The sequence below is a fragment of the Diaporthe batatas genome (assembly GCF_019321695.1).
Source record: "Diaporthe batatas strain CRI 302-4 chromosome Unknown Contig00004, whole genome shotgun sequence".
In the NCBI taxonomy this organism is placed as follows: domain Eukaryota; kingdom Fungi; phylum Ascomycota; class Sordariomycetes; order Diaporthales; family Diaporthaceae; genus Diaporthe; species Diaporthe batatas.
The window spans coordinates 2,698,362-2,721,859 of NW_025408551.1; the positions used below are offsets into that span (position 1 = coordinate 2,698,362).

The 23,498-nt window shown below is 52.3% G+C and overlaps 7 protein-coding genes across 7 annotated transcripts; 4 read left to right on the top strand and 3 right to left on the bottom strand.

Annotated features, from left to right (window-relative positions):
- Nucleotides 1-2,765: 2,765 nt before the first annotated feature.
- On the top strand, nucleotides 2,766-4,842 carry KVR01_004811 (uncharacterized protein). Its single transcript, XM_044782176.1, has 3 exons — nucleotides 2,766-3,286; nucleotides 3,358-3,634; nucleotides 3,726-4,842. Exons 1-3 carry the CDS (start codon nucleotides 3,151-3,153, stop codon nucleotides 4,162-4,164), a joined length of 852 nt encoding a protein of 283 aa, XP_044646975.1. The 5' UTR covers nucleotides 2,766-3,150; the 3' UTR covers nucleotides 4,165-4,842.
- A 3,343-nt stretch (nucleotides 4,843-8,185) lies between these two features.
- On the bottom strand, nucleotides 8,186-10,025 carry KVR01_004840 (uncharacterized protein; the record flags this gene model as incomplete). The annotated part of the gene is made up of 4 exons (XM_044783317.1): nucleotides 8,186-8,518; nucleotides 8,589-9,004; nucleotides 9,650-9,888; nucleotides 9,970-10,025. 4 exons carry the CDS (start codon nucleotides 10,023-10,025, stop codon nucleotides 8,186-8,188), a joined length of 1,044 nt encoding a protein of 347 aa, XP_044647004.1.
- Nucleotides 10,026-11,522: 1,497 nt separating this feature from the next.
- On the top strand, nucleotides 11,523-12,117 carry KVR01_004496 (uncharacterized protein; the record flags this gene model as incomplete). The annotated part of the gene is made up of 2 exons (XM_044789348.1): nucleotides 11,523-11,920; nucleotides 11,973-12,117. The coding sequence occupies 2 exons, from the start codon at nucleotides 11,523-11,525 to the stop codon at nucleotides 12,115-12,117; spliced, it is 543 nt and encodes a 180-aa protein (XP_044646660.1).
- Nucleotides 12,118-12,228: 111 nt separating this feature from the next.
- KVR01_004630 (uncharacterized protein) lies at nucleotides 12,229-13,813 on the bottom strand (the record flags this gene model as incomplete). The annotated part of the gene is made up of 2 exons (XM_044789863.1): nucleotides 12,229-13,530; nucleotides 13,610-13,813. The coding sequence occupies 2 exons, from the start codon at nucleotides 13,811-13,813 to the stop codon at nucleotides 12,229-12,231; spliced, it is 1,506 nt and encodes a 501-aa protein (XP_044646794.1).
- A 722-nt stretch (nucleotides 13,814-14,535) lies between these two features.
- On the top strand, nucleotides 14,536-16,531 carry KVR01_004540 (uncharacterized protein; the record flags this gene model as incomplete). Its single annotated transcript, XM_044789042.1, has 1 exon — nucleotides 14,536-16,531. The coding sequence occupies exon 1, from the start codon at nucleotides 14,741-14,743 to the stop codon at nucleotides 16,529-16,531; it is 1,791 nt and encodes a 596-aa protein (XP_044646704.1). The 5' UTR covers nucleotides 14,536-14,740.
- Nucleotides 16,532-16,577: 46 nt separating this feature from the next.
- KVR01_004348 (uncharacterized protein) lies at nucleotides 16,578-19,392 on the bottom strand. The gene has a single exon (XM_044781678.1). The coding sequence runs from the start codon at nucleotides 19,078-19,080 to the stop codon at nucleotides 17,617-17,619; it is 1,464 nt and encodes a 487-aa protein (XP_044646512.1). The 5' UTR covers nucleotides 19,081-19,392; the 3' UTR covers nucleotides 16,578-17,616.
- Nucleotides 19,393-19,658: 266 nt separating this feature from the next.
- Nucleotides 19,659-22,709, top strand: KVR01_004307 (uncharacterized protein). The gene is made up of 4 exons (XM_044793406.1): nucleotides 19,659-19,882; nucleotides 19,952-20,638; nucleotides 20,719-21,519; nucleotides 21,626-22,709. The coding sequence occupies exons 2-4, from the start codon at nucleotides 20,412-20,414 to the stop codon at nucleotides 22,356-22,358; spliced, it is 1,761 nt and encodes a 586-aa protein (XP_044646471.1). The 5' UTR covers nucleotides 19,659-19,882; nucleotides 19,952-20,411; the 3' UTR covers nucleotides 22,359-22,709.
- Nucleotides 22,710-23,498: the final 789 nt, after the last annotated feature.

The following is a 23,498-nucleotide window of genomic DNA, read 5'->3' on the forward strand; positions in this document are numbered from 1 at the left end:
GCACGAGATTGTGGTTTAGAAGGGGCCGGTTCCTGCGGCATTTTCACGTTGTGAATAGCAGGCTGGAGCCCTGCCAGGCGTTCAGTGTCACTTGAAGGCTGGGATATTGGGGATTGTTGACTTCCATTTATCTACTGAATGCATTTACTTTCCCGCACGGCGCCAATAGCCGTGGCGCAAAAAGAGAACGTCTGGAATGTCTGACCCGTTGGCCATGGTGAGTTCCCGTCTGAGTGCCCTCTCAACAAGAATTCCTTTCAAATTCCACTTCACTGACTGCTTCAACGCCGCCCACTTCCGAACCATATTAATGCGGGCTAATAAAAACCCTTTAGATGAGTGCTCTTGTAAGCGAGGATGGATTGCAGTGACAGTCCTCTCCGTCCGTATAAGACATTTGAGGAATCATTGATGCAATGTGTCACATGTCCAAGGCCTAGAAGTTGTGCAAGAGCACCTCTCCCTATTGTCGACCTCAGGAATTTTAAAGACTGGCTTTAACCTACAGCCATCGCTGAGTAGAAGTACATAGTGCCATTGTGGATCGTCAAGTACATAAGAAGGCTGGGATGAACTGCGGGAGCGCAAGTCTAGTGCTATGTCGAGGAGAACTGGAGCCGTCAATTTAGCCCCTGGCCTGGTTCAAGTGCTTGATTTCCTTTCAGGCACACCCCAGCCTGAGGTCGGTCATTAGTGGTTGCTATTGACTTTCGCTAAAGCGTTGGATTGCTTCAAATCCTGCGGGGTTAGTGGCAAGGAAGGACTTCATGAAAATGGTGAGACGGCCCATGCGCAACCAACCACGGTGCGCGCTTAGATACACTACACTGTACTCGCTCCGTCGACGACGAATATCTCTACCGTCAAGCTCGCTTACAAGGACAGTATTTATACCATTTCATGCGTACATTGTGATGAGTGGTGTCTTGTAGAAAGTCCGTAAGTGGGAATGTAACTGATTGTATCACAACGGAGAACCCACGAGGGACCATCGCCCGGGAGACCAGTGTAGTCGTTGCTTCCCATAAAACCCAGGGTCAGATCAATACACGTCCCGGTTGCCTCCCGATACGCGCCTTCGAAGTCGTGGTGCACTTGCAAGTGCGACTTGATATATTCGAGCTTCAGGTCTGCAGCTTGTGGCCCCGGAAATGTGGTAGAGTGAGGACTGCATAAATCCCATCCCTGCCAGCGGGATCGGTCCGTCCAAGATTTCTGGAATAGTCGAGGATATGGAGCGACGGCCAGCAGTTCACAACTTCAAGGGCTAAAAGCTCATGGGGAACAGCATTCCGCAGGAGATAAGTGCAGCCATGGGATTCCATCATCGCAGAAAATACTGTATCATATACTGGTAGCCACTGCTGTTGCATTCATCCAGAACACCCGCAAGAGGTGCAACCAAGTTTGGTTCCCAGGAGAAGTCCTTATATTGGAGAAAATCGTCCATCATACAACTTTCTGTGGTCAGGATACCGAATACTGCTTCGGCGTGTCCACCAACATCGTCCAGCCCGGGCAAACAAGGGTGTAGGTGGGCTTACGGTATATTTCTACCATAAGTGACACAGACTTCGCTTTCTTTTCATTATCACCTTTATTGATGCAAACAGAGTCGTATCCTAGCACACGTGCCTCGTCGAGCTGACGAACTGCAACACAGGCGTCCCAGGGGTTGGGCGTCACGTAGAGGATCTTGCACTCGGACTGGATGGGCTAGCTCTGTTCACTCTCCTGTGCACCATATATGGGAAGTGCCTCAAACGACATCTGGTCCTCGAACTGGGTGACTTAGAGGCTACGGACAGTCGGTTTCCCGCTTTGAACAGGTTCAAGGAGCAAAAGTCGATGTGAGAGTCAGTCGTATACATCAGCCAGGCTGAAAGTAACAAGGCTAATGAGACGCATTGTGAACAAGAAGACAACATCACGGTGAAGAACTGCTGATTTACCACGATACTGACTTAAGAGAGGGAGGGGAGCAAGTCTTCGAGATGTTGCATTGGCAACTCGGACCTCAGGCCGTTGGTCGGAAAATATAAACATTTTAAATCAATCCGGTGTAGCCTATGCGTTAAGCCCTTCGCTAGAGTAATGACTACCTTGATAATCCAGAGATTTTCTGACTGCTACTTTCAAAGCTTGCTGAGGTAAGTGGCAAGTGTGTTTTTAAAGATTGAAGAGAGACCTTTTCTACTGAGCTATATTTTCCATCCTTATTATGGTGGACTAGGGATTATGACTGATCAAATAAATGAAGGGGGCTAGGCGCTTGACCGTGCACTTCCAATGTTACATCGTAAATCGGGCTCAAAGTTGACCTGTCGTTCCGGTCATCTGTGGTCTTGCACGCGGAGGGTCATCGAATTTTGTAGCAAGGACTGCCGGCGCCTTCTTTCATAGCTGTCAAGGATTTACAACACGCCCGCCCGGGCACCCTCAGACATTGGTGCTCCAAATTCAGCTCCTTATGAGAGCCGCTGTTCAACGCGGCACGCCGTTGTACAACGTCAAATAATATGTCCCGACTTGGAACGTGGTGGTCAGCAAGGGCCTGGCAGGGTAACGGTGGGGCCACTTCAAATGACACAGTGTGCATTTCGTGGCCGTGACTACTACCCTAGTTGCCTAGGACCCCAATACTGTCACCATATCCCTGCACCAACCTGCATGTCGCCCCCCCTGGCAGCTCCTTCGGCTGGCGTCTACTTCTGGGTTGGATTTTCAAACCCCTGACCGGGGGACGCCCAGCCTGACCCGCACCTGGGCAGTCGAGAGCTGACTCGGGAGATATCACCACTCAGTCTCGGTCTGCACTTTCTTCTCGCCACAGCGCTCTGACCAGAGTCTTAGGCTCCGTATCCTTCCGTCGCATGCTGAATCCATCTTTTCAACGTCTTGAAGTTGACGAAAAGATTTATCGTCCCTGTAGTCCGTTCCCGGAGCGGGACGCGGCCCTCAAACGCTCTGCCAGGACTCACGACACGTGGTGATACGGCCATTGAGATGATCACCACCGCACACTGGAACGAGCTCGACGTCATCTGAGCCCACGACTCGCGCTTGTATACGCCTGCTCATCGCCCTGTAATCCATTCAGCATCTATCAACGCCAGGAGTCACGGTTTCTAATCCGGCTAGTCGCCCAGCATGGCCTTCTCTGATCCGGAAACGCGCGGGACACCACTCTTGGTGCGGGATGGCACGAACATCGACAGACGGCAGTGCAGACGAGTCGTCCCGATGAAGGTTTTGGTGCTGGGTCTCTGTCGTACAGGAACAACGTGTGAGTGATCGGAGAAGACGGACCATCAAACCAGTATTTCACCCCAGCAGACTGACCCTATCGCCCTTCAGCCGTACGAGCGGCTCTGAGATCTCTGGGATATCTTGAAACATATCACATGCGGGCAGCCAGCACCGAGACACCACGTGACTGCGAGCTGTGGATGCAGGCCATCAAGGCCAAGTGGGACGGGGAGGGGAAGTTCGAAAAGGAGGACTGGGACCAGCTCCTCGGCCACTGCCAGGCCGTGTGCGACCTGCCCGCAGCCGCATTCGCACCAGAGCTCATAGCTGCGTACCCCAAGGCCAAGGTCATCCTCACGATGCGTGACCCCGAATCGTGGCATAAGTAAGTCTCTCTGGCCGGTCCCGAACCGCCCCCCCCCCCGGGGGGGGGCTCTAGACTGCCCCTGGTCTCTTCAAACTAACATCCTTCCCAGATCCACGGCCAAGACCATATACCACAGCATCAGCGACCCGACAGCCCAGGTGGTCTCCCACTTCGACTGGGCCTTCTCGCTCTACCGGCCTATGCTGCTGGCCCTCTGGGAGCGACTGTTCGAGGGCGACTTTGAGAACCGCGGCGTCGAGGTGTTCAAGAGGCACTACGACCAGGTCCGGGAGCTCGTGCCGGAGGACCGCCTTCTCGAGTATGATGTGAGCCAGGGCTGGGGCCCGCTCTGCGAGTTCCTGGGCGAGGAGGCGCCCCACGCCCCGTTCCCTTTCACCAACACCATCAGTGATTTCCAGAGGGGCTTCCGGGGCCGCAACACGCGCAAGATCAGGGGCGCTGTCATCCAGGCTGTCTTGTTGGTGCTGGCCATGGCGTGCATCTGGATTAGCTTTGGGTACATCGCCAAGTGGACTGATCGGTTGTGAGGGTTGTCGTTGATGGATTGGCCTGCTACGCGGGGGTGAGTCGAGGTTGGGATGCTTGCAACAGACCACGACCATTAAAGGATTGGATGATGGTCACGAGGTAGATGAAAGGGAGGAACGATCCTCGTCATGAGCTTTCTGCGCCGAGGGTACATGGGGAACTATCGATGGCATCAACGACGTGCCTCGCATGCTTGAAGGGTTAATAGGGAGCTCCATTCTCCCAGCGGCAGCCTAATTTGGGAAGGTGTATTGGCGTAAGAGGTAGGAATTATCTGGGCAGCGTTGGATTTTGGGATTCTGTTTCTGGCCAAACCTAGCACGTGGAAGTCTAGTGGAAGGTCTGTACTGATGAACGATGAAATTACTCAGCGGCTTGTATCGGGTGTGAAAGCCCTACTTGCGTGGACTAAGCCATTGTCCCCGACGCAGAGGCCGAACTACTAGTAGTACTAGTGTTGGTGAGGTTCAATATGGACTTGGTCCGGGATGTCAAACCCGTGGACCCCACGTAAAGATAGATCATGCGGCTGAAGCATCACAATATGGTAGATTACCCGTCAGGGCTTCTTCTACCGGCTCTCGCAATCCGAGTCTGCCGTTGAATCCCGTGCTCACAAAGAACAAATACTTGAAAGGCAAGGTTGTCATTTTGATGCTGCCTAACAAGGGCCGTAGAATGAGTTAAGCCCCTTCCGGGCTGGCTGCCGTCCTTTGAGCGTAATTACCCAAAAGTTGTCGAGACGATTTGTCCTACCCGGACGCCTGGAAATCCCACCCAGGAAGTACTTTGGTCAAATTTTGATTTTATCCATTGCTGCTGTGTCAAAGTCTCTGATCTATCCCCCGAAACTTGAATAAGTTGTAGAACTCACTCGCAAGATGTCCACCGCGCGTTCCGGTGGTAGTCGTAGCGCTGCTGTGAGATCTCTTAGGAGTCCTGGGCAAGGTTCCGCGGCTGGTCTCAATTCCAACTCTGGGAGCCGTTCAAACGGTGGCAGGCGTTCAAACACCGGCCAGCCGATCCCGACGAGTGCAGAGGCACGGGCATATTGGAATGCTGAAATCTCATATGAAATACAGAGAAGGTATGTTGTTGATGACAATTGAGCGTTCGGGCGGATATTTATGCAGAACTATGAATTCGCAGTTACGATTTCTTCGACTGGTTCTGGCAGGGCAGGGCTGGCGATTGGATGCGCATCCCCGAACAGCAACACTTCATACGGTTCTACCAATATCCCATCCCGCGAGCGGCAGTACCGGCCGTCACGAGGGCGACGCAGGCGCGCAACTATCCATATTACCAGCAGGCATCTCGAGACGTTGATCCTGAGCTGAAGTCTGTGCTGAACGATAGGCTCCAGGCCGGTACACATCCATTAACTCAAGCGCTGCTTCCCGTGGGGCTGCGATATGTCAAAATCCTCGGCGCTGGCACACAAGGCATCGCGGTACTCTTTGAGATGGACAGTGCCGATGGCACAACACGGCAGGTCGTCGCTAAGTATGACACGGCACAAGGGGAGGATCCGGACAACCTCCGTCCTGTCCAAGGTTCCCCGGGGTTACTCCGTGAGAAGATGCACATGAGGGTGAGTTAGGGCGGTATAGAACACCTTCCATACTGAGGGTGTGTATGCTGCCACTAAATACCACACTAGGGGTGGACACAAGACGCACTGATCGGAGGCTAACTACTCCTAAAATTCTAGGACTTGATTGGGGCAAGGCATATCATTCAGCGATACTTCATCCACGGCTTCGATGTCATTGACGAAAACAACCCCAATGCGGATAATAATAATCAAATTTATGTAATGGAGTTCATGTCAGTCATGTTTACAGGGCGGCGTTGAGAAGCCATACCACGTATGGCGGCGATCGACAACATTCACTATACTGATACAAAGGCAACAGGAAACATGGAACGATTGACAGGCTTCTGCGCAAAGTTTCGTCCAGTCCAACACCAATCCGACTGAAGAGCAGCGACTTATGGAGGATCTTCCTTTGTAGTGAGTGACGAATCTTTGGGAAATTTTCCCGCAGCGCGCTGAATTTCACGATAGTGTTCCGATCCTGTGTTGCTATGGCCTACCCGGAGCGTTGGCTAGACGGCCGGGTCCCTGAACGTGGCGACCAGGTGCCAGTTCGTGAAGAGCTAGTCCCAACCGACAACGCTGGGATTCATGTGCCAACCCCTGGTAATGCAATAATAAATCTCGACATGAATTACAACAACAGTAAGCAAGGCTCTCAACATTTACCATGAGAATATGCTAAGAGCCGAGGTACTAGTCATGATTGGTGACTATGATAACGATCCAGGAGTACATCCTCACGATCAGGTTCCCGTCTTTAAGGTGAGCTCGACATCTATATTAATCGCTGGGCAGTTTTAAGAAAGGATACGTACTTCAAGAGCGTTCGTATCGTGCACCGTCTTTTCACGGCGACCACTATGGTCTTGGCTCTCGGCACTGAAAATATCGTTGTATGAAAGCTGTCCCAGGTTTTCTTTCATAAGAGAATCTCCAAAACAGATTTGACACTACACTATACATACTAAAACTACGCCTGTTAGAGGGTTCAATAAGTGAAGGGGAAACTCAGTCAGCTGACAGTGTCTAGGTCGGAGATTTAGGAGTCGCTGTCACCATGCCACCAGATCACCCGTCCTTATTGTAAGTCAGCGGTACTAGTATCCGTACGCTTTGGGCGTCTGTACTGATACCATGCACACAGTGCGCGCGTAGTTTTTCATAGAATTTGCGGTAACAATGGAACGAAAACACCGGCAAGTCGAACTTAGCTGGCCATCTGAGAATTCTCATGTGACACAGATAACAAATCTTTATTTTACATAATTACTAACACCCTGCAGGAGCAATTCACTACAACCTGGGACGCCTTTGACAATATTGAAGACATGTACGCGCGCGACAATACGGCTGGACGTTTTGGATGGTGGACGAATCTTTACGAGGCTTGTGTTGTAAGAAGGAATAAATGCTGATATGATCCAAGTTGTGTTTTGTCGGCTGACTGAGTCTGATCTAGATCATGACGAGTCTGATTACACAACTCGGATTTGACAGGCCGCCAGTGGGGACAATGGCATCTATAAGAGGACTTATGAATCAGGATTTCACTATCTACACAGTAGGTGCAACTGCTGCTACATACCGTCAAAACCTCTACAATTTCCTTTTCTCGTTTGACCTGAAGTTTGAAGTGCAATACAGCATTGACTCTTCCTGCCATAGTACTCCGGCCACCTCCTTCAGGACCGTTTCAGCCATTACGATCTCAACTTGCGCATGACAGTGGCCTGGTGCATGGCGCATGTCCCCAGCCAGCGACCTACGATGACCCAACTACAGGATATTCTCATGGCAGCTGAGGGTATGGTTTTCAACGAACAGGACAGAACCTCAATAGCGGATCTTCTGGAAAGCCCTCCGCCGCCGCCACCTGCTGCACCAAGCTCTGGCGGCATCCCATCCGAATTGCTAGACAATATGGACGCACGTGCTGGGATACCGCCTCGACTAATTCCTACGAGGACTGTTCCCGCAACACAGCCACCAGATGACGGTGTTCGCAGAGAAAGGCGATATTCCCTGGGTTAGATGGCGATAAACAGACGAAGGGCGAGGTTATAATGAAACGAGTTTGCATTTTGCCTGGAAGCAATACCTGACCGCTCATGCCACGGTCCATGGGCATTGATCTGTGGAGGCGTTGGTGTACGGGGGTACAATAACTAGCTGCAACGGCGAAGACCGCGTTGACGCCCATTCGGCAAATGTAACGTGCATTTTAAAATTTGATTACTTGCAAAATTTTGTGTATAGTTACTTCCCGTTGGAGACAGCCAAACAAGCTGGCCAAACCAGAATAGATACCTAGGTAGATGATAAACACCCAGACCCGTACAAGCACTAACTCGCCTTAGACTTGTTTCCCGGACACCCCCAATCAAATTGTTCTACCAGCTCGAGTTGCTGAGCCCTAATCAGACTTTTGCCGCCGATTGAATCGTTTCAATCAGCTTGGGAAGAGCTTTGGGGTTTAAGTGCATGCAATGACCAAATGGGAGTCGCACGACACTGACGTCGTTGAGAGCCTGGCTCATCCCTTCCTGCGCTTGCACAGGCAACGCATGGTCCTCTTCGGCGATAACATATGTCTTAGGTACGGAAACATCCGCAGCGGCGAAAGTTTGTGGAGTTTCAAAGCTCGCTGTGCTCTGTTTGAAGTTGGCTGCAAGTAGCTGGGCTGCAAGCTCAGGCTCTGTGTCGTTATAGAGAGCATCTTTGGCCCCTTCACCCAGGGTAATAACATCCCCCTATAATGACAAAAAAGTATTCAGCCATCCTGATATGGGCCCTCCTCGTGCAACCTTGGTGAGAACCGACCTTGTTATCCATGAATGGAGCATATGCCCCACCCAGAGCCATAAGAAGAGAAATCTCTTTGACGGGGGACGCAAAGGCGGCGAGATAGACTATATGTTTGACGCCGCCGGTCAACCCGAGCGCACGACGATCTTGCACCTGGAGGCCGTCTGCAGCTGCGGAGGCGGGGACGCCGCCGTAGCTGTGGCAGACAAAGACAATCGCTTTGCCAGCCGTAAGATGTGGCTCGATGGCTAGGCGAATGACTTCCACATCGTCCCGATAGGTCTTACCGCGGATGGCAGCAGCGTCGGGGCCACTGGTGGCGTTCTGGGGCTGCAAAACGGTGAAGCCATCGCTCTTCAGTCCATCTGCCAGAGGCTGCCATTGGGCAGCTGTCTGCCAAGGACCGTGAATAAGGACGATGACAGGCTTCTCTGTGGCCATGATGTATAGATGAGGAACAACACTTTAGGGATTCAGTACAAGTCTTGAATATCAATTAATCATATGGCATTTGATTCTTTCGTTTCGTCCCCACGTAATGATCCGCGGAACATGGTCAGTTGTTTATATGTCTTAAGGGTACAGGCCTTGGAACAAAGAAGACATTGGAAGCCTTAAATCCAAGGGGGCCTGCTCTTTTCATTCGCCGACTTTCCCTGCTTGGACGACATCATAGGTTGAAAGGAGCAGCTGGGTGCAGCACCTGCCCGCTTCTACTGTTAATATTGTTCTCAGACACTCGTAATTGTTAGATAAATATGACGGGCATCAGATATTGTGCATCCATTGTCGGATAATAAGTACCGTTCACCTTATTTTCACAACTCTACATCACAATCTTTTGCATGATCAGCCTTTCTCAGTGATACTGTGTGCTCGGAACGTGGCAATGCGTAGGAAGACACACAGCCCAATCGCCCACAAGCGGCGCCCAAGCCAGGTCGCATTTCGGTATGCCAATAGTTGGATTAAGCCGAGTGTGATTGGGAATGGATTTGTCCTAATTTACGCGTGTTGTTTGTTATTCCTCTCCGCTATTCGTTTCTCCCTCACCGCTATTCGTCTCTCTCTCTCACCCACCGACCAGTTAACCCTTGAGCGATCTTGCGTCCCTTTCCTCTTTTGACAGCACCGATGTATAGCTAGGATCTTCTTGCCTATATATTCTTCTGGGTCCACTTGAAACAGCGCATATGTATTTGCATATTCGCCATTGTCATCATCCATCTCGTTGATGTTGATCTGCAAAACCTCAGGATCGAGATCGTTGGGTGGGACTAGGTGGTCGAAAGTAACACCATAGTAGTCAATGCCACTACTTTTCCGGAATGGTCACCATTTGTTTAGCCTATCGACATTCTCATGATGAAGGATCACTCGATGCATATACACTTACTTCTGTGGTATCCTCCCCACCATCACCCATCCCAAGTATTCGTCCCGGACGATCATATCACCGACGACTTCTGGGCGTACGTCAATCCCATACAGCGCCCGGTAGGTTAGCTTTGCAAGAGCGACCCCGCCGGGCTGTGGAAATTCATCTGTTCCTAATTTCAAGGGGGCAAGCTTTTGGACGGAAACTAAGGGGCCTTCAATCTGGATTCGCAAGGGCCGGTCGAGGGGCGGCGGATGAAGGGGGTGTGGAGGTTCGTGAATGCATGGGGGGATGTAGAGCGGGAGAGCCATGGGGATAGTTGTTTCTATGAGTGACTTGAGCTCGAGTGCTGATTCTACGGCCGTAAATACCATGCGCGTGGATGAAATATCAGTAGAGGGAGTAAGCTCAAGGCACAGCACGTTGGCTGGAAACGAGACCCCTTTCCCCGCACCACAACCTAGGAATCTATCTGCTTTGCCGCAGTCCAGGCAGCTATGCCGCCTGACGCCAACACACGGACATGCATCCATCTGCAGGATGTCAGGTGACGTACTGCACAACGGTATGGAGTAATACAGGTACAAGTGCCCACTTACCTAGGTACGAGGTGATTCGTGGCGCAGATCTGATGTGTAGATGTGCTAGAGAATTAATAAAGCTACGTAGGTATATACTTAAGTACGATGACAAGACACCAATCCTCATCAGCTTCTGATAACTACTGATAACAACTGGAATCGGGGCCTGATCCTTTGGAAGATTGGCGTGTGAACGACGTTCCGGAAGCTCACTTCATCGCAGGCTTGGTCGGAGGCTACTGGTCATAAGGCTACGGGTTGGCGGTCTTCCATAGTCCGACAACCACTAGCAGTCCAAAGGATAATTCAAGATGGAATTGGCAGTGCGGCACATGGTCAGGTTGCAATCACCTGGGCAGGGGCGTGGTGCCTGGATACGTTTCTAGTGAGTTTTGCAGGGCCTTCTATTGGTCAAATTCGGCGTGTTGGTCGCAGAGAAACTTTCCCCAACTTAATCGTCCAGATAGATGCCTTCCCAGAGTTGACTTCTCTTTGGTTGCGCACTATTGATCGAGTTCATGGACTAACATTGACAAGGGCATCCTTATTAGCGTGAATCCTCCAGCGCTTGAGAACAAGCCGCATATAACTTACTACATGTTGGAAGCCCTCCCAGCTGTTCATCCAGTATCTCCTCGTCACTCTCGATCTACTGACACACTTTGTTCCTTTCCGGACGCAATGGAGCCATTTCCTCCGCCCAAAATGCACCCTTACACTTGGGAAATGGTTTCCGAGGCTAAAGAAGCGGCTCGAAAAGGTGATGCGGACAGGATGAGTGAACTCATTTCTGGCATCCCCTTGCACAATAACGCCGTTGGGGTCTCGCTGGACGGTTTGAGAGTTCTCCATGAGATGATTCTCGATGAGGATGGAAATACACTCCTGCACCTAGCCACCATGCATGGTCATATTTCTTGCATATACGCAATTCAGGGGTGCTACGCGAGGTCTCATGGGAAGCTGACCGATCGGCTACGGCGTTTCGCTATGAAGCCTAATAAGACCGAGCAGAACACCGCCCTCCACTTGGCCGCTCGCCACGAGAATCTGGACATGCTCCGTGCTGTGTACCGCTTGTTCTGTCGTGGATGGCTTCCCGGATACGAGAGTTTCGGCCGGGAGCCTGAGGAGGATGCGACCGACCGACTTGACGAAGAGGAGTTCGGGCCGCCGCTTGTGTTTCTGCGGACTCAGAACGCGGCGGGACGCGACGCGGCTGCCGAGGCGCGTGCAGTTGGGAGGGAGGACAACGCGAGGTGGTGCGACGAGGTCCTGGGCCGACTTGACCCAGAAGGAAAGTGTCGAACTCGCGGGGCGATGAGGAAGATTACTGAATATGTGCACTATATTCAGGGAATGGACACAAATCGAGGTCGCTTACATATGTACATGTAGCCGGTAAGTTTCGAGACATGCAACATTCAAAGCTAGTATCAGGTGGAAGAGTTCGCGGTACAACGCCACAGGGTCGGCCGCATTTACGTATGTTAACATGAGCATGCGGGACCGTGGCTTCGGCCCCTGGGTTGGTGACGCGGCCGCCTGTGCTACTTTCAGATCTCAAGTCAAGGCCTCAATTTGAGAGATGATAGCAATACCAAGTTACGGAGCCCAAAGTTTCTTTTCAATTTCCCTGGTTCACATTTGTGCAACGTCTACGATCGAGTTCAGATCTGATGCACTTCAATTCAATTTACAGCTTTCCAGGAAAAGGCTCTAGCATGATCTTCACCGTCTTCGTAGACAAATACAAGTCTAGTGCCTCATCACCTCCGTCTCTCCCATTCCCTGACTGCTTCACACCACCAAAAGGGGTCGCAGCATCCAACATGGCTGAGCAATTGACCCAAACTGTACCCGCTTCGATCTGTGCAGCCAGGTTCAAAGCCGTGTCGATGTTTTGCGAAAACACATTTGCACTCAGGCCGTACTCGGTGGCATTGGCCAACTTTACGGCCTCTGCCAAGGAGGAGAAGCTACTAATGCAAGCCACAGGCCCAAAGATTTCCTTCGAAGCCACGTCGTGCTCAGGATCGGGGTTCAGGAAGTATCCTCGGGGCAGGTAGTTCTCATGAGGTGGCTTCGTGCCCTTTTGTCCCTCCCACCACTCAAACCCGGCGTCTTTTCCCGCTTGCACCATGGACGCCACCTTTGCGCGCTGCTGAGACGAAGCCACCGGGCCCACGACATCGGCAATGCCCTGGCTCTGCATTGGGTCGCCATACTTAGCCTCGTCGATGTTGCGCTGGAAAGCTTTGAGAAACCTCTCCTTGATAGCTTCATGGACAAAGATGCGCGATCCAGCTGCGCATACCTGTCCCTGGTGGAAATAGATGCCCAAGCACGACCAGAATGCGGCCTTTTCAACATCGGCATCCTCAGCCACTATGACGGCTCCCTTGCCGCCGAGTTCCAAGGAGACATGCTTCAGGTTGGACTTGGCCGCTGCGATGGAGATAGCGCGGCCGGTCGCACCTGATCCAGTGAAACTGATTTTGCGCACAGTGGGGTGTGATGACAAGGCAGCACCAACGGCGCCGTGGCCAGTCACCACATTGATGACGCCATCAGGGAAGCCAGCTTCCTTGGATAGTTCCGCCACATAGAGTGCGGTGAGTGAGGTGATCTCGGAGGGCTTGATGACAACAGTGTTGCCCGCTGCCAGAGCTGGGGCGAGCTTCCAGCCCAAGATGAGGTTGGGGAAATTCCAGGGCAAAATCAGGCCGCACACTCCGTGAGGCTCGCGCAGGGTGTAGTTGAGTGTCTTTTTGCCCTGGATGGTCTTTCCCTGAATCCTGTCCGCAGCACCGGCGTAGTAGCGCAACAGCTCAATGAGGCTGGCCAAGTCGAATCCCTCGGCAGCTGATACCAACATACCCGTGTCCAGAGATGAAATGATAGCAAGCTGGGGCAAGCGCTCCTCGATCAGATCGGCGAGCTTACCCATCAAGCGACCTCTTTCCGAACCGAGGGTATCTCGCCACTTTGGGAAAGCCTGGAGATGATGTTAGTTTCTTGCATCTCATTAGAGATTCATTTACATCAAAATGTTATCTGAGATTGTCGTCACTCACTTTCTGCGCGGCAGTCACTGCCTTGTCGACATCCGCTTCATTGCCCTCCTGTAGTGTCGCGAGAGGTTTCCCGTTGACTGCAGATATGGTCTCAAAAGTGCGGTTCTGCGATGAAGGCACCAGCTGCCCATCGATCCACAGACCAACGGGGATACGGATATCCTCGCCATGGGGGCTTTGTAAGTTGGCATGGTGAACACTCATGTTGTTCACGTCTCCTGGTAACTTCCGGAGAGGTAAAAGGTGATGTTGAGTTTGTATAGCAAAAAAGCTGGAGGGGTTCAGTTCCGGCTTGGCAGGCGGCAAAAACGACGATACTGCGAAAGCATCGAGCAGCAAACAAATGACGAGAAAGAAAAGCAGAAGAAACTCGAAGGCTCCTTTCAAATTTCAATAAGGGCTGGACGCGCTTTGAGTAACTTGTACGAGATAGGTTGAATTGTCACTGGTTTATGTCATGCTTTCAAATTGTCATTAGTGCCTGTCCACGAGGCAACCTTACCTCTTATCCTTTCATGCTTTGCTGCCCACCTGGCACCGATCTCCCCTCCGTGATCAAAGTGCTGGGCATAATCTGCAGCCTGTGGAAGCGCGAAGTTCTTCGCGTAGCGGAATCCCAAACAATTTCTCGTGTCGCGAGTTTGGAGATTACCGCTTTGGGCATGTAAAGTGAGACAGCCCGGATTGTGCAACGGCAGAAAAAGGCCAAGCTGCTAGACCGGACCCCTGGGAAAGGGGAGCGCTGGAGCTTACATCTTCCCGCCCCCAGGTCATCTGCAGCCTGAAAGTTATGGGGGCCCTTCCTAGCCGTGCGGGGCCCCGCAACGGCTCTTACAGCCGGCTGGAGAAGACCGAACTCTAAAACAACCTGCTACTACAGCCTACAGTGGGTCAATTTGTGTAACTCTCGCAACAAGCCTCTCCTGGGGCTGGCTACCTCTAGATCTATAAATAAGGGATGAGAAGACTGTCTACAGTCTCCATTTCATGCCAGTGTGCCATTTTGGCTTTCATTGATAAACCTCTCTCACTCCCTCTGTCTCTCATCTTGAATTGTCCTACCGTTAGCCCGATTCACACAATATTGTGTTGTTGAGAACGCTTTCAAATATCAGTGCCTCCCACAAAGAGATGTCAAGACAAGTCGTATCGACTGCTGATCCAGCAGGACGTCCTAAACGTATCGAGCGCCCAGTTTGGCACGGCACTGTGCTCGAGCAGCACCCAGAGTCCCCCTTTGTGCCCACAAAAGATGGCCCTGAGAGGCGAGAGGTCGTCTTGCCGCCTGGAATCTCTCAGCCTGCCTTTGATGCCGCTCTCAATGATTTGAGGGGCCTCCTTGGTCCTGACTTCGTCAAAGTCAACGACATCGAGCTGGTCGATGGCGATTACCACGCAGTTCCGCTCTCACACGACTCGTACCACATTCTCGACCCTGACGACATGGTCCCCTCGGCTGTCTGCTGGCCTGGCAATACTCAACAAGTGTCCACGGTGGTCAAGTGGGCCAACAAGCACAAGATTCCCATTTGGCCAATCTCCATAGGCCGAAACTTGGGTTATGGGGGTTCAGCTCCCCGAGTCCGTGGCTCTGTCGTCCTCGATCTGGGCAGGCGCATGAACCGAGTCCTCGATGTCTCGGTTGACAATGCTGCCTGTCTTGTTGAACCCGGCGTGCAGTACCTGGGTCTATATGAGCATCTCCAGAACATTGGCGTCGGCGACAAACTCTGGATTGATGTCCCCGACTTGCCTGGTGGCTCAGTCATGGGCAATGCTCTTGATCGTGGTATTGGATACACTCCCCACGGGGACCACTGGGCCCAACACTGTGGTTTGGAGGTTGTCTTGCCTGACGGCGATATTGTTAGGACCGGTATGGGAGCTATGCCGGGCTCTGATTGTTGGCAATTGTTCCCTTACGGCTTTGGACCCTACCACGATGGTATCTTTTCTCAGTCCAACTATGGCATCGTTACCAAGATGGGTGTTTGGCTTATGCCTAACCCCGGTGGTTTGCGACCATTCATGGCTACGTTCCCGAGTGAAGATGACCTGAGCAACGCCGTTGACGCCCTGCGACCTCTGATGGTACAAAAGGTAATTGGCAACGTGCCCTGTCTACGTCTCGGTCTACAAGATGCCACTATGTACCACAAAAAGACCGAGTTCCCACTGCAGCCCAATGGTCTCCTGGACCGGAAAGCATCACAAAAGATCATCGACAAGCTCGGGACAGGAGCTTGGGTGTTCTACGCTGCGCTATACGGGCCCGATGAAATCACCCAGCCCAAATTTGACTACATCAAGCGCAAGCTGACCGAGGCCGTCCCTGGTGCAAAGTTCTACGAGCGCAAGGATGTCGCGCCAACATCATACTTGCACGACTACGCCAAGTTCACCGCCGGCATCCCTACATGGCGAGAACTCGACCGCATGCAATACATCCCCAACGCGTCACACCTGTTCTTTGCCCCCATCTCCGCCACCAGCGGCAAAGACGCCATGGCCCAGGCAGACATGTGCCGCAAGCGCATGGAGCAATTTGGGTTTGACTACCTGGGCACCTTCTTCATCGGCCACCGCGAGATGCACCACGTCATCTCCTTCATGTACGACAGGACCAACCAGGAGGAGAAGCGCCGGGCTCTTGCTTGCATCCGCGCTCTGATTGACGACGCGGCTGCCCGGGGCATTGGGGAGTACCGGACGCACTTGGCCCTGCAGGATCAGGTTGCAGCCACTTACGGTTGGAACAATGGTGCTGCAATGCGGCTTAACAACAGGATCAAGGACGCATTGGACCCTAATGGTATCCTCCAGCCGGGTCGCTCCGGCATCTGGCCTAAGCAATACCGTGGCAAGAATTGGGAGATGTGGGGTGGAGAGCTCAGATCTCACAGAAGAGACCAGCGTTTATAAATTTGCAAGCAAGGCAGCTTCCAGAGATCAACTGGTCAGACTGCAATTTCTCACAAAAGCTGTTTGATATATATTCTGATGGTAGTTTTGTCTTCTACAGATTGCCATGAGGGCCCACTGAATAAATTGATGGTGACCTCCAGTGAGATCCACGCCGGGATGACTTGCCCACGACCTTTTGTCCAAGAACATCTCAACCAGATCGAGGCCACTCCTCTGTTCGACTATCCCGTCTCAAATGAGCCTCGGACAATACTTAATATGGCGCAGTCCCCAATCCTCCTCACTCCTATACATGACCTGACAGGCTGAGCACTGTCCTTCCTAGCATATCCGTCACAATTTCACCAGCCCGATGAGATGGAGTGCACCGCTTCCCTAGGAATCTTCATTGCAGGAGGGACTGACCACCCCAATCTCCTTTCCGGGCTCAAATGGTGACGATAAGGTTGCTGGTCACATAAAGTGCGGACCACCCGGACAAGCTGTAATTCCACCCGCATCATATCACTCAACGTGGCCAGCGCGGCCTTCGATGTAATTACTGCAGATGCTCTCAAACGTAAATTGGATAGTGACAGTCCCCGAGGTGTGATTCGTGACTATATCGCCATCCACAAACCTGCACACGGGCAGAAGGAGCATGAACCTGGGCGACGGCGAGCGGTGCCCGGAAATCCAGGTCGAATATCTCTTTGCCGTTCTTGATGTCGGCGTCGGCCACGGGCATCATATAGTTGGCGCCCGCTTTGTTGATCAGGGTATCAAGCGAGTCAACCACACCAGCGACACGCGTGCTGGAATTCAGTCTCCCGATACAACGTCTTTGTGGAGAATGGCGATGCCCCTGTGAGCCAGCTGTTCCATTTTGGCTGTGTCGTGTAAGGTCGCGTACACGGGTAATCCGGTTTCATGAAAGGCGACCGCGAGGGGTGCCATCCCGTGGGATCCGAGCAGCCATTGACGACCATAGATTTCTGACGTGGGGTCCATGGGTAGAGATGCCAGTCTTCACGTGTCCCCTCCCAAGCTGTTTGCCACGATAGTGACATGCTTCCATTTCCCGTCAACATAACCTTAGTGCTCTATAAGACATCATAGTTATGACGACCTTTGTTGTACATACTCTTAATGGCCACATCCATCAACTCGAATAACTTCTCATCTTCGAGAACAACATCGTCCTCTTGCCAAGACCCCGAGCCTTGGTCGGGCTGGGTTCCATGGGCACTGAAGTAATTGTGTCCGAGTGCACCCGCGAGGTTCCTGAAGCCCTTGTGCATGAAATCCTCGGGGAGTATCTCCACCATGGCCGAACCCTCCTTCATCCACAGCCCATGCGTAAGTCCAGCCCCATGGGTGCCGGCCAGGACATCCGAGTCCCGCACTAATTGTACTTGTTGTGCAAAGGGGATGGCGGCCAGGTCCACTCTTCGAATGTCGGCGTGAGGAAAGCGACTGCCAAGGGCCAGCATGTGCCTCTCGATATCGATGAGCTTTCGGGTTCCTTGGCGGTCGATGAACGTGACGATGATCTTAGAATCGTCTGTTGCGGCTTCTTCTATATCCCTGATGCCTAAATGGGTCAACACCCGATGAGCGAACACGCGCAGTATATCTGAATGCTCGCAGATGTTGGGCTCCCAGTCGCCCTGCCAGACAGGGTTGGCCCCTCCAGGCAGTGGGATGATGATCTTGCTCATCCTGGACCCCGGTGGGACCTCCGAGAGGCGCAGAGTGGGCTTCTTGGCGAAGAGACGCCAGAGGTCAAAATAGGGGCCGTCGACGGCATCATCCAAGATGACGACCTGCGTGTGTTCCGCATCCTGGGGTGTCAAGAATGGTTTCCCAGGATCCGCATCGTTTGGTGACATCTGCAGAACATCGAGCGTGGTGCTGAGTGCCATTATCTCCATCAAGGAGTGCCAAAGGTTGTGCGGGCCTTCTCTTTTTAGGAGTATGGCGAAGCTCTCTGGCTCCTGTGTATCCCCCAAGGGTATTTCGCCCTCCTCGATGTCCAGGTCCACGAAGTGATCCATGACTGTGCGCGGTCCCGTTTCGTACCAGTATCTCGAGAAGTCTTCCAGTCGAACTGAAGCCTCGTTCGTTTCTATGCTTCGACCCTGCGCCGGGTGGCAAGACAGTCCAAACTTTTTTTGAGCATCATCGAGCTTCGCTCCCTGCCCGATACAGAACGAATCGACCCGGCCGCTTTTATCGGTTCTGCTATGGAAGCATGTGAGGTGAGATGTCGAATTATCGGAGCAGTAAGCAGCTCGAGAATGTTGTAATTCCTCTAGGTACAAAAGGCCGAGGCGCTTCTGGCACATCGATGGCTGCTCATGGACAGGGTTGTAGTCTGCCGGTAGTAGTGGTATTTCAAAGGCCAAGTTACCTTCTACCGGCTCAGTTGGAACAAGGAGATCTTGCGGTAAAGGGCTCTGGCGGACTTGACCAAACCAGAGGCTCCTAAGTGTGATGATGAGAGTGAATGCTATGCAGACGTAGACAAAAGCTGCATAGAGCTTAGCAGTCGGGAGCCGCAGCATGTTGAAGCGTGCCCCAAGGCATACGAAGCGAACATCGAAGCGAGAAGGCTTGAATGATGACGGTAGGTCTCAGGTGATTTGTGAACCCGACAAAATAAATCCAGGATTAGCCCCTAGATTATTGAAAGGTATGTCCAAGCCGTGAAATGGTGTTTGATACTTGATGAAATGTTGAAGGGAACGCCAGGGGGAGACATCTCAAATTGTACATGCTCTGAAAAGGCCTTCTGGGGTACCACAGCATCGCCTGCTACGGCCCCATCTTTCCCATGGTTTGTTACGAATAAAATCTATTTCCAAGGCAAACGCAAGCCAGCTGAATCCGGGCGGGCGCGTGGGGGTGGTACAAAGGGGGTTGACTGCAGACCGGTCAGCAAGGTGCATGGTCCGTTGAGGGCTTGGCGAGAAGAAACGGGCCAACAGGAAACTTCGTAGGGTGCGCATTTCCTCGGTGTCGTACAGAGCTGTAGCTCGGTTAGCAGAATGCATGGTTAGTCGAATGTTGGCCCAAAAGACATGAACCAACATGTGCGTAAATCCGCAAGGCTCAAGTTGCTTTTGAGCCCGCACATCGCATTCTGCGGCATGCTTCAACTGACAAGGTGTGATGCAAATTGGTCCTTTTCTAATACACAACCGGTGGCAAGCCCTGACTTCGAGATCAAAGAATAATGACGACAATCCCCTGTCGTGATGTCCCCCCCCCCCCCGTCCCAATAGATCTCGTCTCAAACTCATTGCATATTACTATTTGGTATGGATACTGATCTCTTGTATTTGAGTTGGGCAGTCAGCAGTCAGGGTAAGTGATGGACCATGTCTTTTCCGACCCCAAATCTCGGTCAAGATAACTCATCAGCAGAACTTCAAGGCTACGAGGTATTTGCCACATGCGAGAAAGCGTCCAGGTGGCGGCAAGGGTCTGGTGGCCGGTCAGCATTGCTTATCGGTGGGGAAATTAGGTCGGCATGCTCGCACTGCCTTACCAGGTGCCCGCAATCCGAGAAGCTGGCTTGAAGGCTACAGCGAAGGTGCCACTCGTAGATGCGTCGAGTTGATCTATGGAGGATCCGCGTGTGCCCTTCAGCTGGCGCTGGGCCCCTTCAAGGTTAGGGAGACAGCCTCGAGCATGTAGCCGGCCAGCCCGGCCACAAAATTACGCCTGAATATGAGGCAGGTTTCTTTGGAAGATCTTCTCCAGTTCACGTCAGACGTGTCGAGGCCAATATCTTCACCTTGATCCCTTCCTGCGGCTTTGCACAGCAAATGCCCTCATCAGCTTCCATCCACGCCGCAGCATATTTTTCCTGATTGATTTCTTATCCGTGAAGATGCTCTACAATTTCCTTGCGTCTTGTCGCCAGCCCTACTGGATACAGTTGCTCATTATTCTTCCTCTGGCCATCCCAGGCGAAGCTCAGTCCTCATGTGTCCCACGTCCTGTATCTATCGCAATTGGGAACGTGTCTGTGGCAAACTCGCCCGCTGATGCTCTGGCAAGAGGCGTCGCTATTGGAATCGGCGATCCACCTCAGAGCTTTGCCTTCTTGCCCGATACGTGAGTTAACTTTACCTTGTCAACTTCATGGTCAGAGCTGCTAGCTTCATAGAACCACCATCGCTAAGTAATCCATGCAGAACCAACAATAGCTATGTTTACAGGGACGACAACTCTTGTCCCGCCACCTACACTGTCACTGACAACGAATGCATCACCATCCGGGGCGGCGCCTACGTGGCAAGTCAATCAGAATCGCATGAGGCTGGAGCCTTCGATGACACCGTGACCGATTCAAAATACGAGTGGCAGACGACGGCGCACACTGACAGCTGGAGACTGAATGAGCAGGTGTCCCTCCCGGGATATACATTCGGTGTCCCGTCGAGTGATAATGGAAACCAGCTGTATCTGCCTCAGGCTTTACTGGGGCTTGGTCGTGATTCGACCTTGCTCCGGGCGCTGCGGGACGGGGGGGAAATTTCCTCTCGCACTTGGTCTTACTATTGGGGCCTTGATGGCCGTGGGGCTGCCAAATCTAACGGGAGTCTAGTGCTGGGCGGCTTCGATCAAGACAAGATCTCTGGGACCACCAACTACACCGCCAAGCTGAATTATACCGGGTGCGACTGGGGCACACAGGTACAAATATCAGACATCAGACTCAACTTTGTCAACAACACCATTCAGACCCTTTTCGATGATGTGTCAGTTGCGGATGAGAACAATGACGAGTTCCCCTCACTACCTCTCTACGCCTGCATCGACCCCGGCACGGCGACGATGTTTGGGCTGCCTTACGTCAACTACATGAGTAACTTTGTCGAGTACACAAACTTCAGCTCTTTCAACGAATATGGCCTTGGAAATGGATCCGTCCGGTCTGCCGGCCTTCACTTCTGGGATCTTATGTACATCCCCGAGGCGCCCCAGGGGGATCGGTAAGTGCTGTCTCCTAGACCAAACACACGTTGCCTCCCAGTGCGAGATATATGTCGTGGTCGATATCCAAAGTCAGTCCATGTTTGTTGACAAGACATCTATCAGATACTGGGGTGGCATATCTGTTGATATAAATGGGGGGCCGTCCATAAGTGTCCCAAACAACCAGCTAGTGGTTCCGCATGTGTATATTGACAGCGAAACATCACGCTGGGAAGAGGACCCGGACAGATACGACCTTCTTATACGCTCCGGATCGATCGGTGACTTTACGAACCGCATGGTCCTTGGTCGGGACTTCATGGCCAACATGTACATTATGGTCAACCTCGACGCGGATGAATTCACGATCTGGCCAGCCAACACTGACAGCAACCAAGAGTCACTCGTCCCTGTCGACGAAAGTGGCAACGTTATCGAGACCTCCTCTTTCTGTCAGGCAAACCCAAACACTACGTTACCTGCTCCAGATCCCCAGCCCGAGCCGGATACCACTAGTCAGCTGTCCACCGGCGCCATTGTGGGTATCGCGATAGGCTGCGCTGCGGCTGTTGGCTTACTTGCCGCTGGTGTTTGGTGGTTCTTCAGGCGGAACAAGCACGTACAGCAGCCAAAGGCGAATGCCACACCTGAGACGCTGTCCCAGACACCTTGGGCTACACCGCCGCCGCCCTTCATCAACGATCCCAACAAGCATAACGGGTTTGCTGGAGATAGGAGCACTATGCTGTCCTCAGGGAGTTATCTTGACGCCAATCATCCTTCTGGGACTCCTAACCCTTCAGAGCTCTCCAGCAGCACACCCACCTACGTCCCACGCCAGGAGCTGCAAGGCTGATCGCGTATTGTGACGTGGGAACATTGATGAGATCGAGGAACGCAACCAGTCTACTTATCGTATTCTGGCATGATGATCTTCATTCAACTTTGCACAGGTCGTCTGAGTCTACATTTGGTGTGAACTGACTCAGATTGGACGAAGAGGAAGTATGAGAGGACTCGGAGTGGTTATTCAAAAAGCGGCGATGGGTGCGGTTGAATCCTTGCTTTACAATATGACGCTTAATCATTGTATTCATTTTGAAGGAAGTCACGTTGAGAAGTTCATGTAATTTGGCTATCTTGGTCTCGCCACCATACCTTGTGAACGACTTTACAGCACAATGCATGAAGTTCCAAACCTTTTCTATATAATTCGAACAAAGAAGTCACTTGGAAATTTACCGCAAGTTCTGCACAGCTGAGCCAAGTATAAGATAGACGTTGATCAAACCACGCCTGCCCTTGAGGAAACAGCCTGAGATGGCATCAAGCGGGCGCACTGGAACGTTGAAGAGATCGAGATCGGCCAAGCTCCCCAGGAAAGGCGGAAAGGGGTAACCTTTCGTCCATGTGGGAACAGTGGTCTAGATTGAAGAATCAAAGCTGTTGTCAGAGATGACATGGAGGTACACAGACGCTGAACGCTCAAGTGGTACACGTGGCGCCGAACCTTGCGCGGCGTGTAACGGCCCTCGCCACCGTGACAACGTCTTGGCCCCATGTTCGAATAACATCACTTTCAGTTCTGCAGGCTGAGCCCCGAGGTTGCAGCGCGCGCTCCCGTGCATCGCAGGGCGCTGCAATGGCTTGCGACTACGAGGCTGACCGCGTCTTGATCTGCGGCCATGAGTCCGACCCACCATTACAGTCTTCATTTGGGGGCTAGAATTCCTCAACCTCTCAAGTTTAAATGCTGTATCGCGATGTGCATGCCGTACTCACCATCCTGCTGCAGCCTCACCTCATCACAGGGTTACTTAGGCTGCGTCATTTTCTTTTCCATTCCAAGGTTCGTACACTGCGAGACACTGGCCTGGACCTGGCCCAGGAGATTGTTTCTGCTCGGCACCACGGAGCTTGTGGACTGCTCCTGTGACCTAATTGCGGTGCTGTTGTCATAGGCACTGCTGAAATGTGGGATCTATCCTAAGCGCCA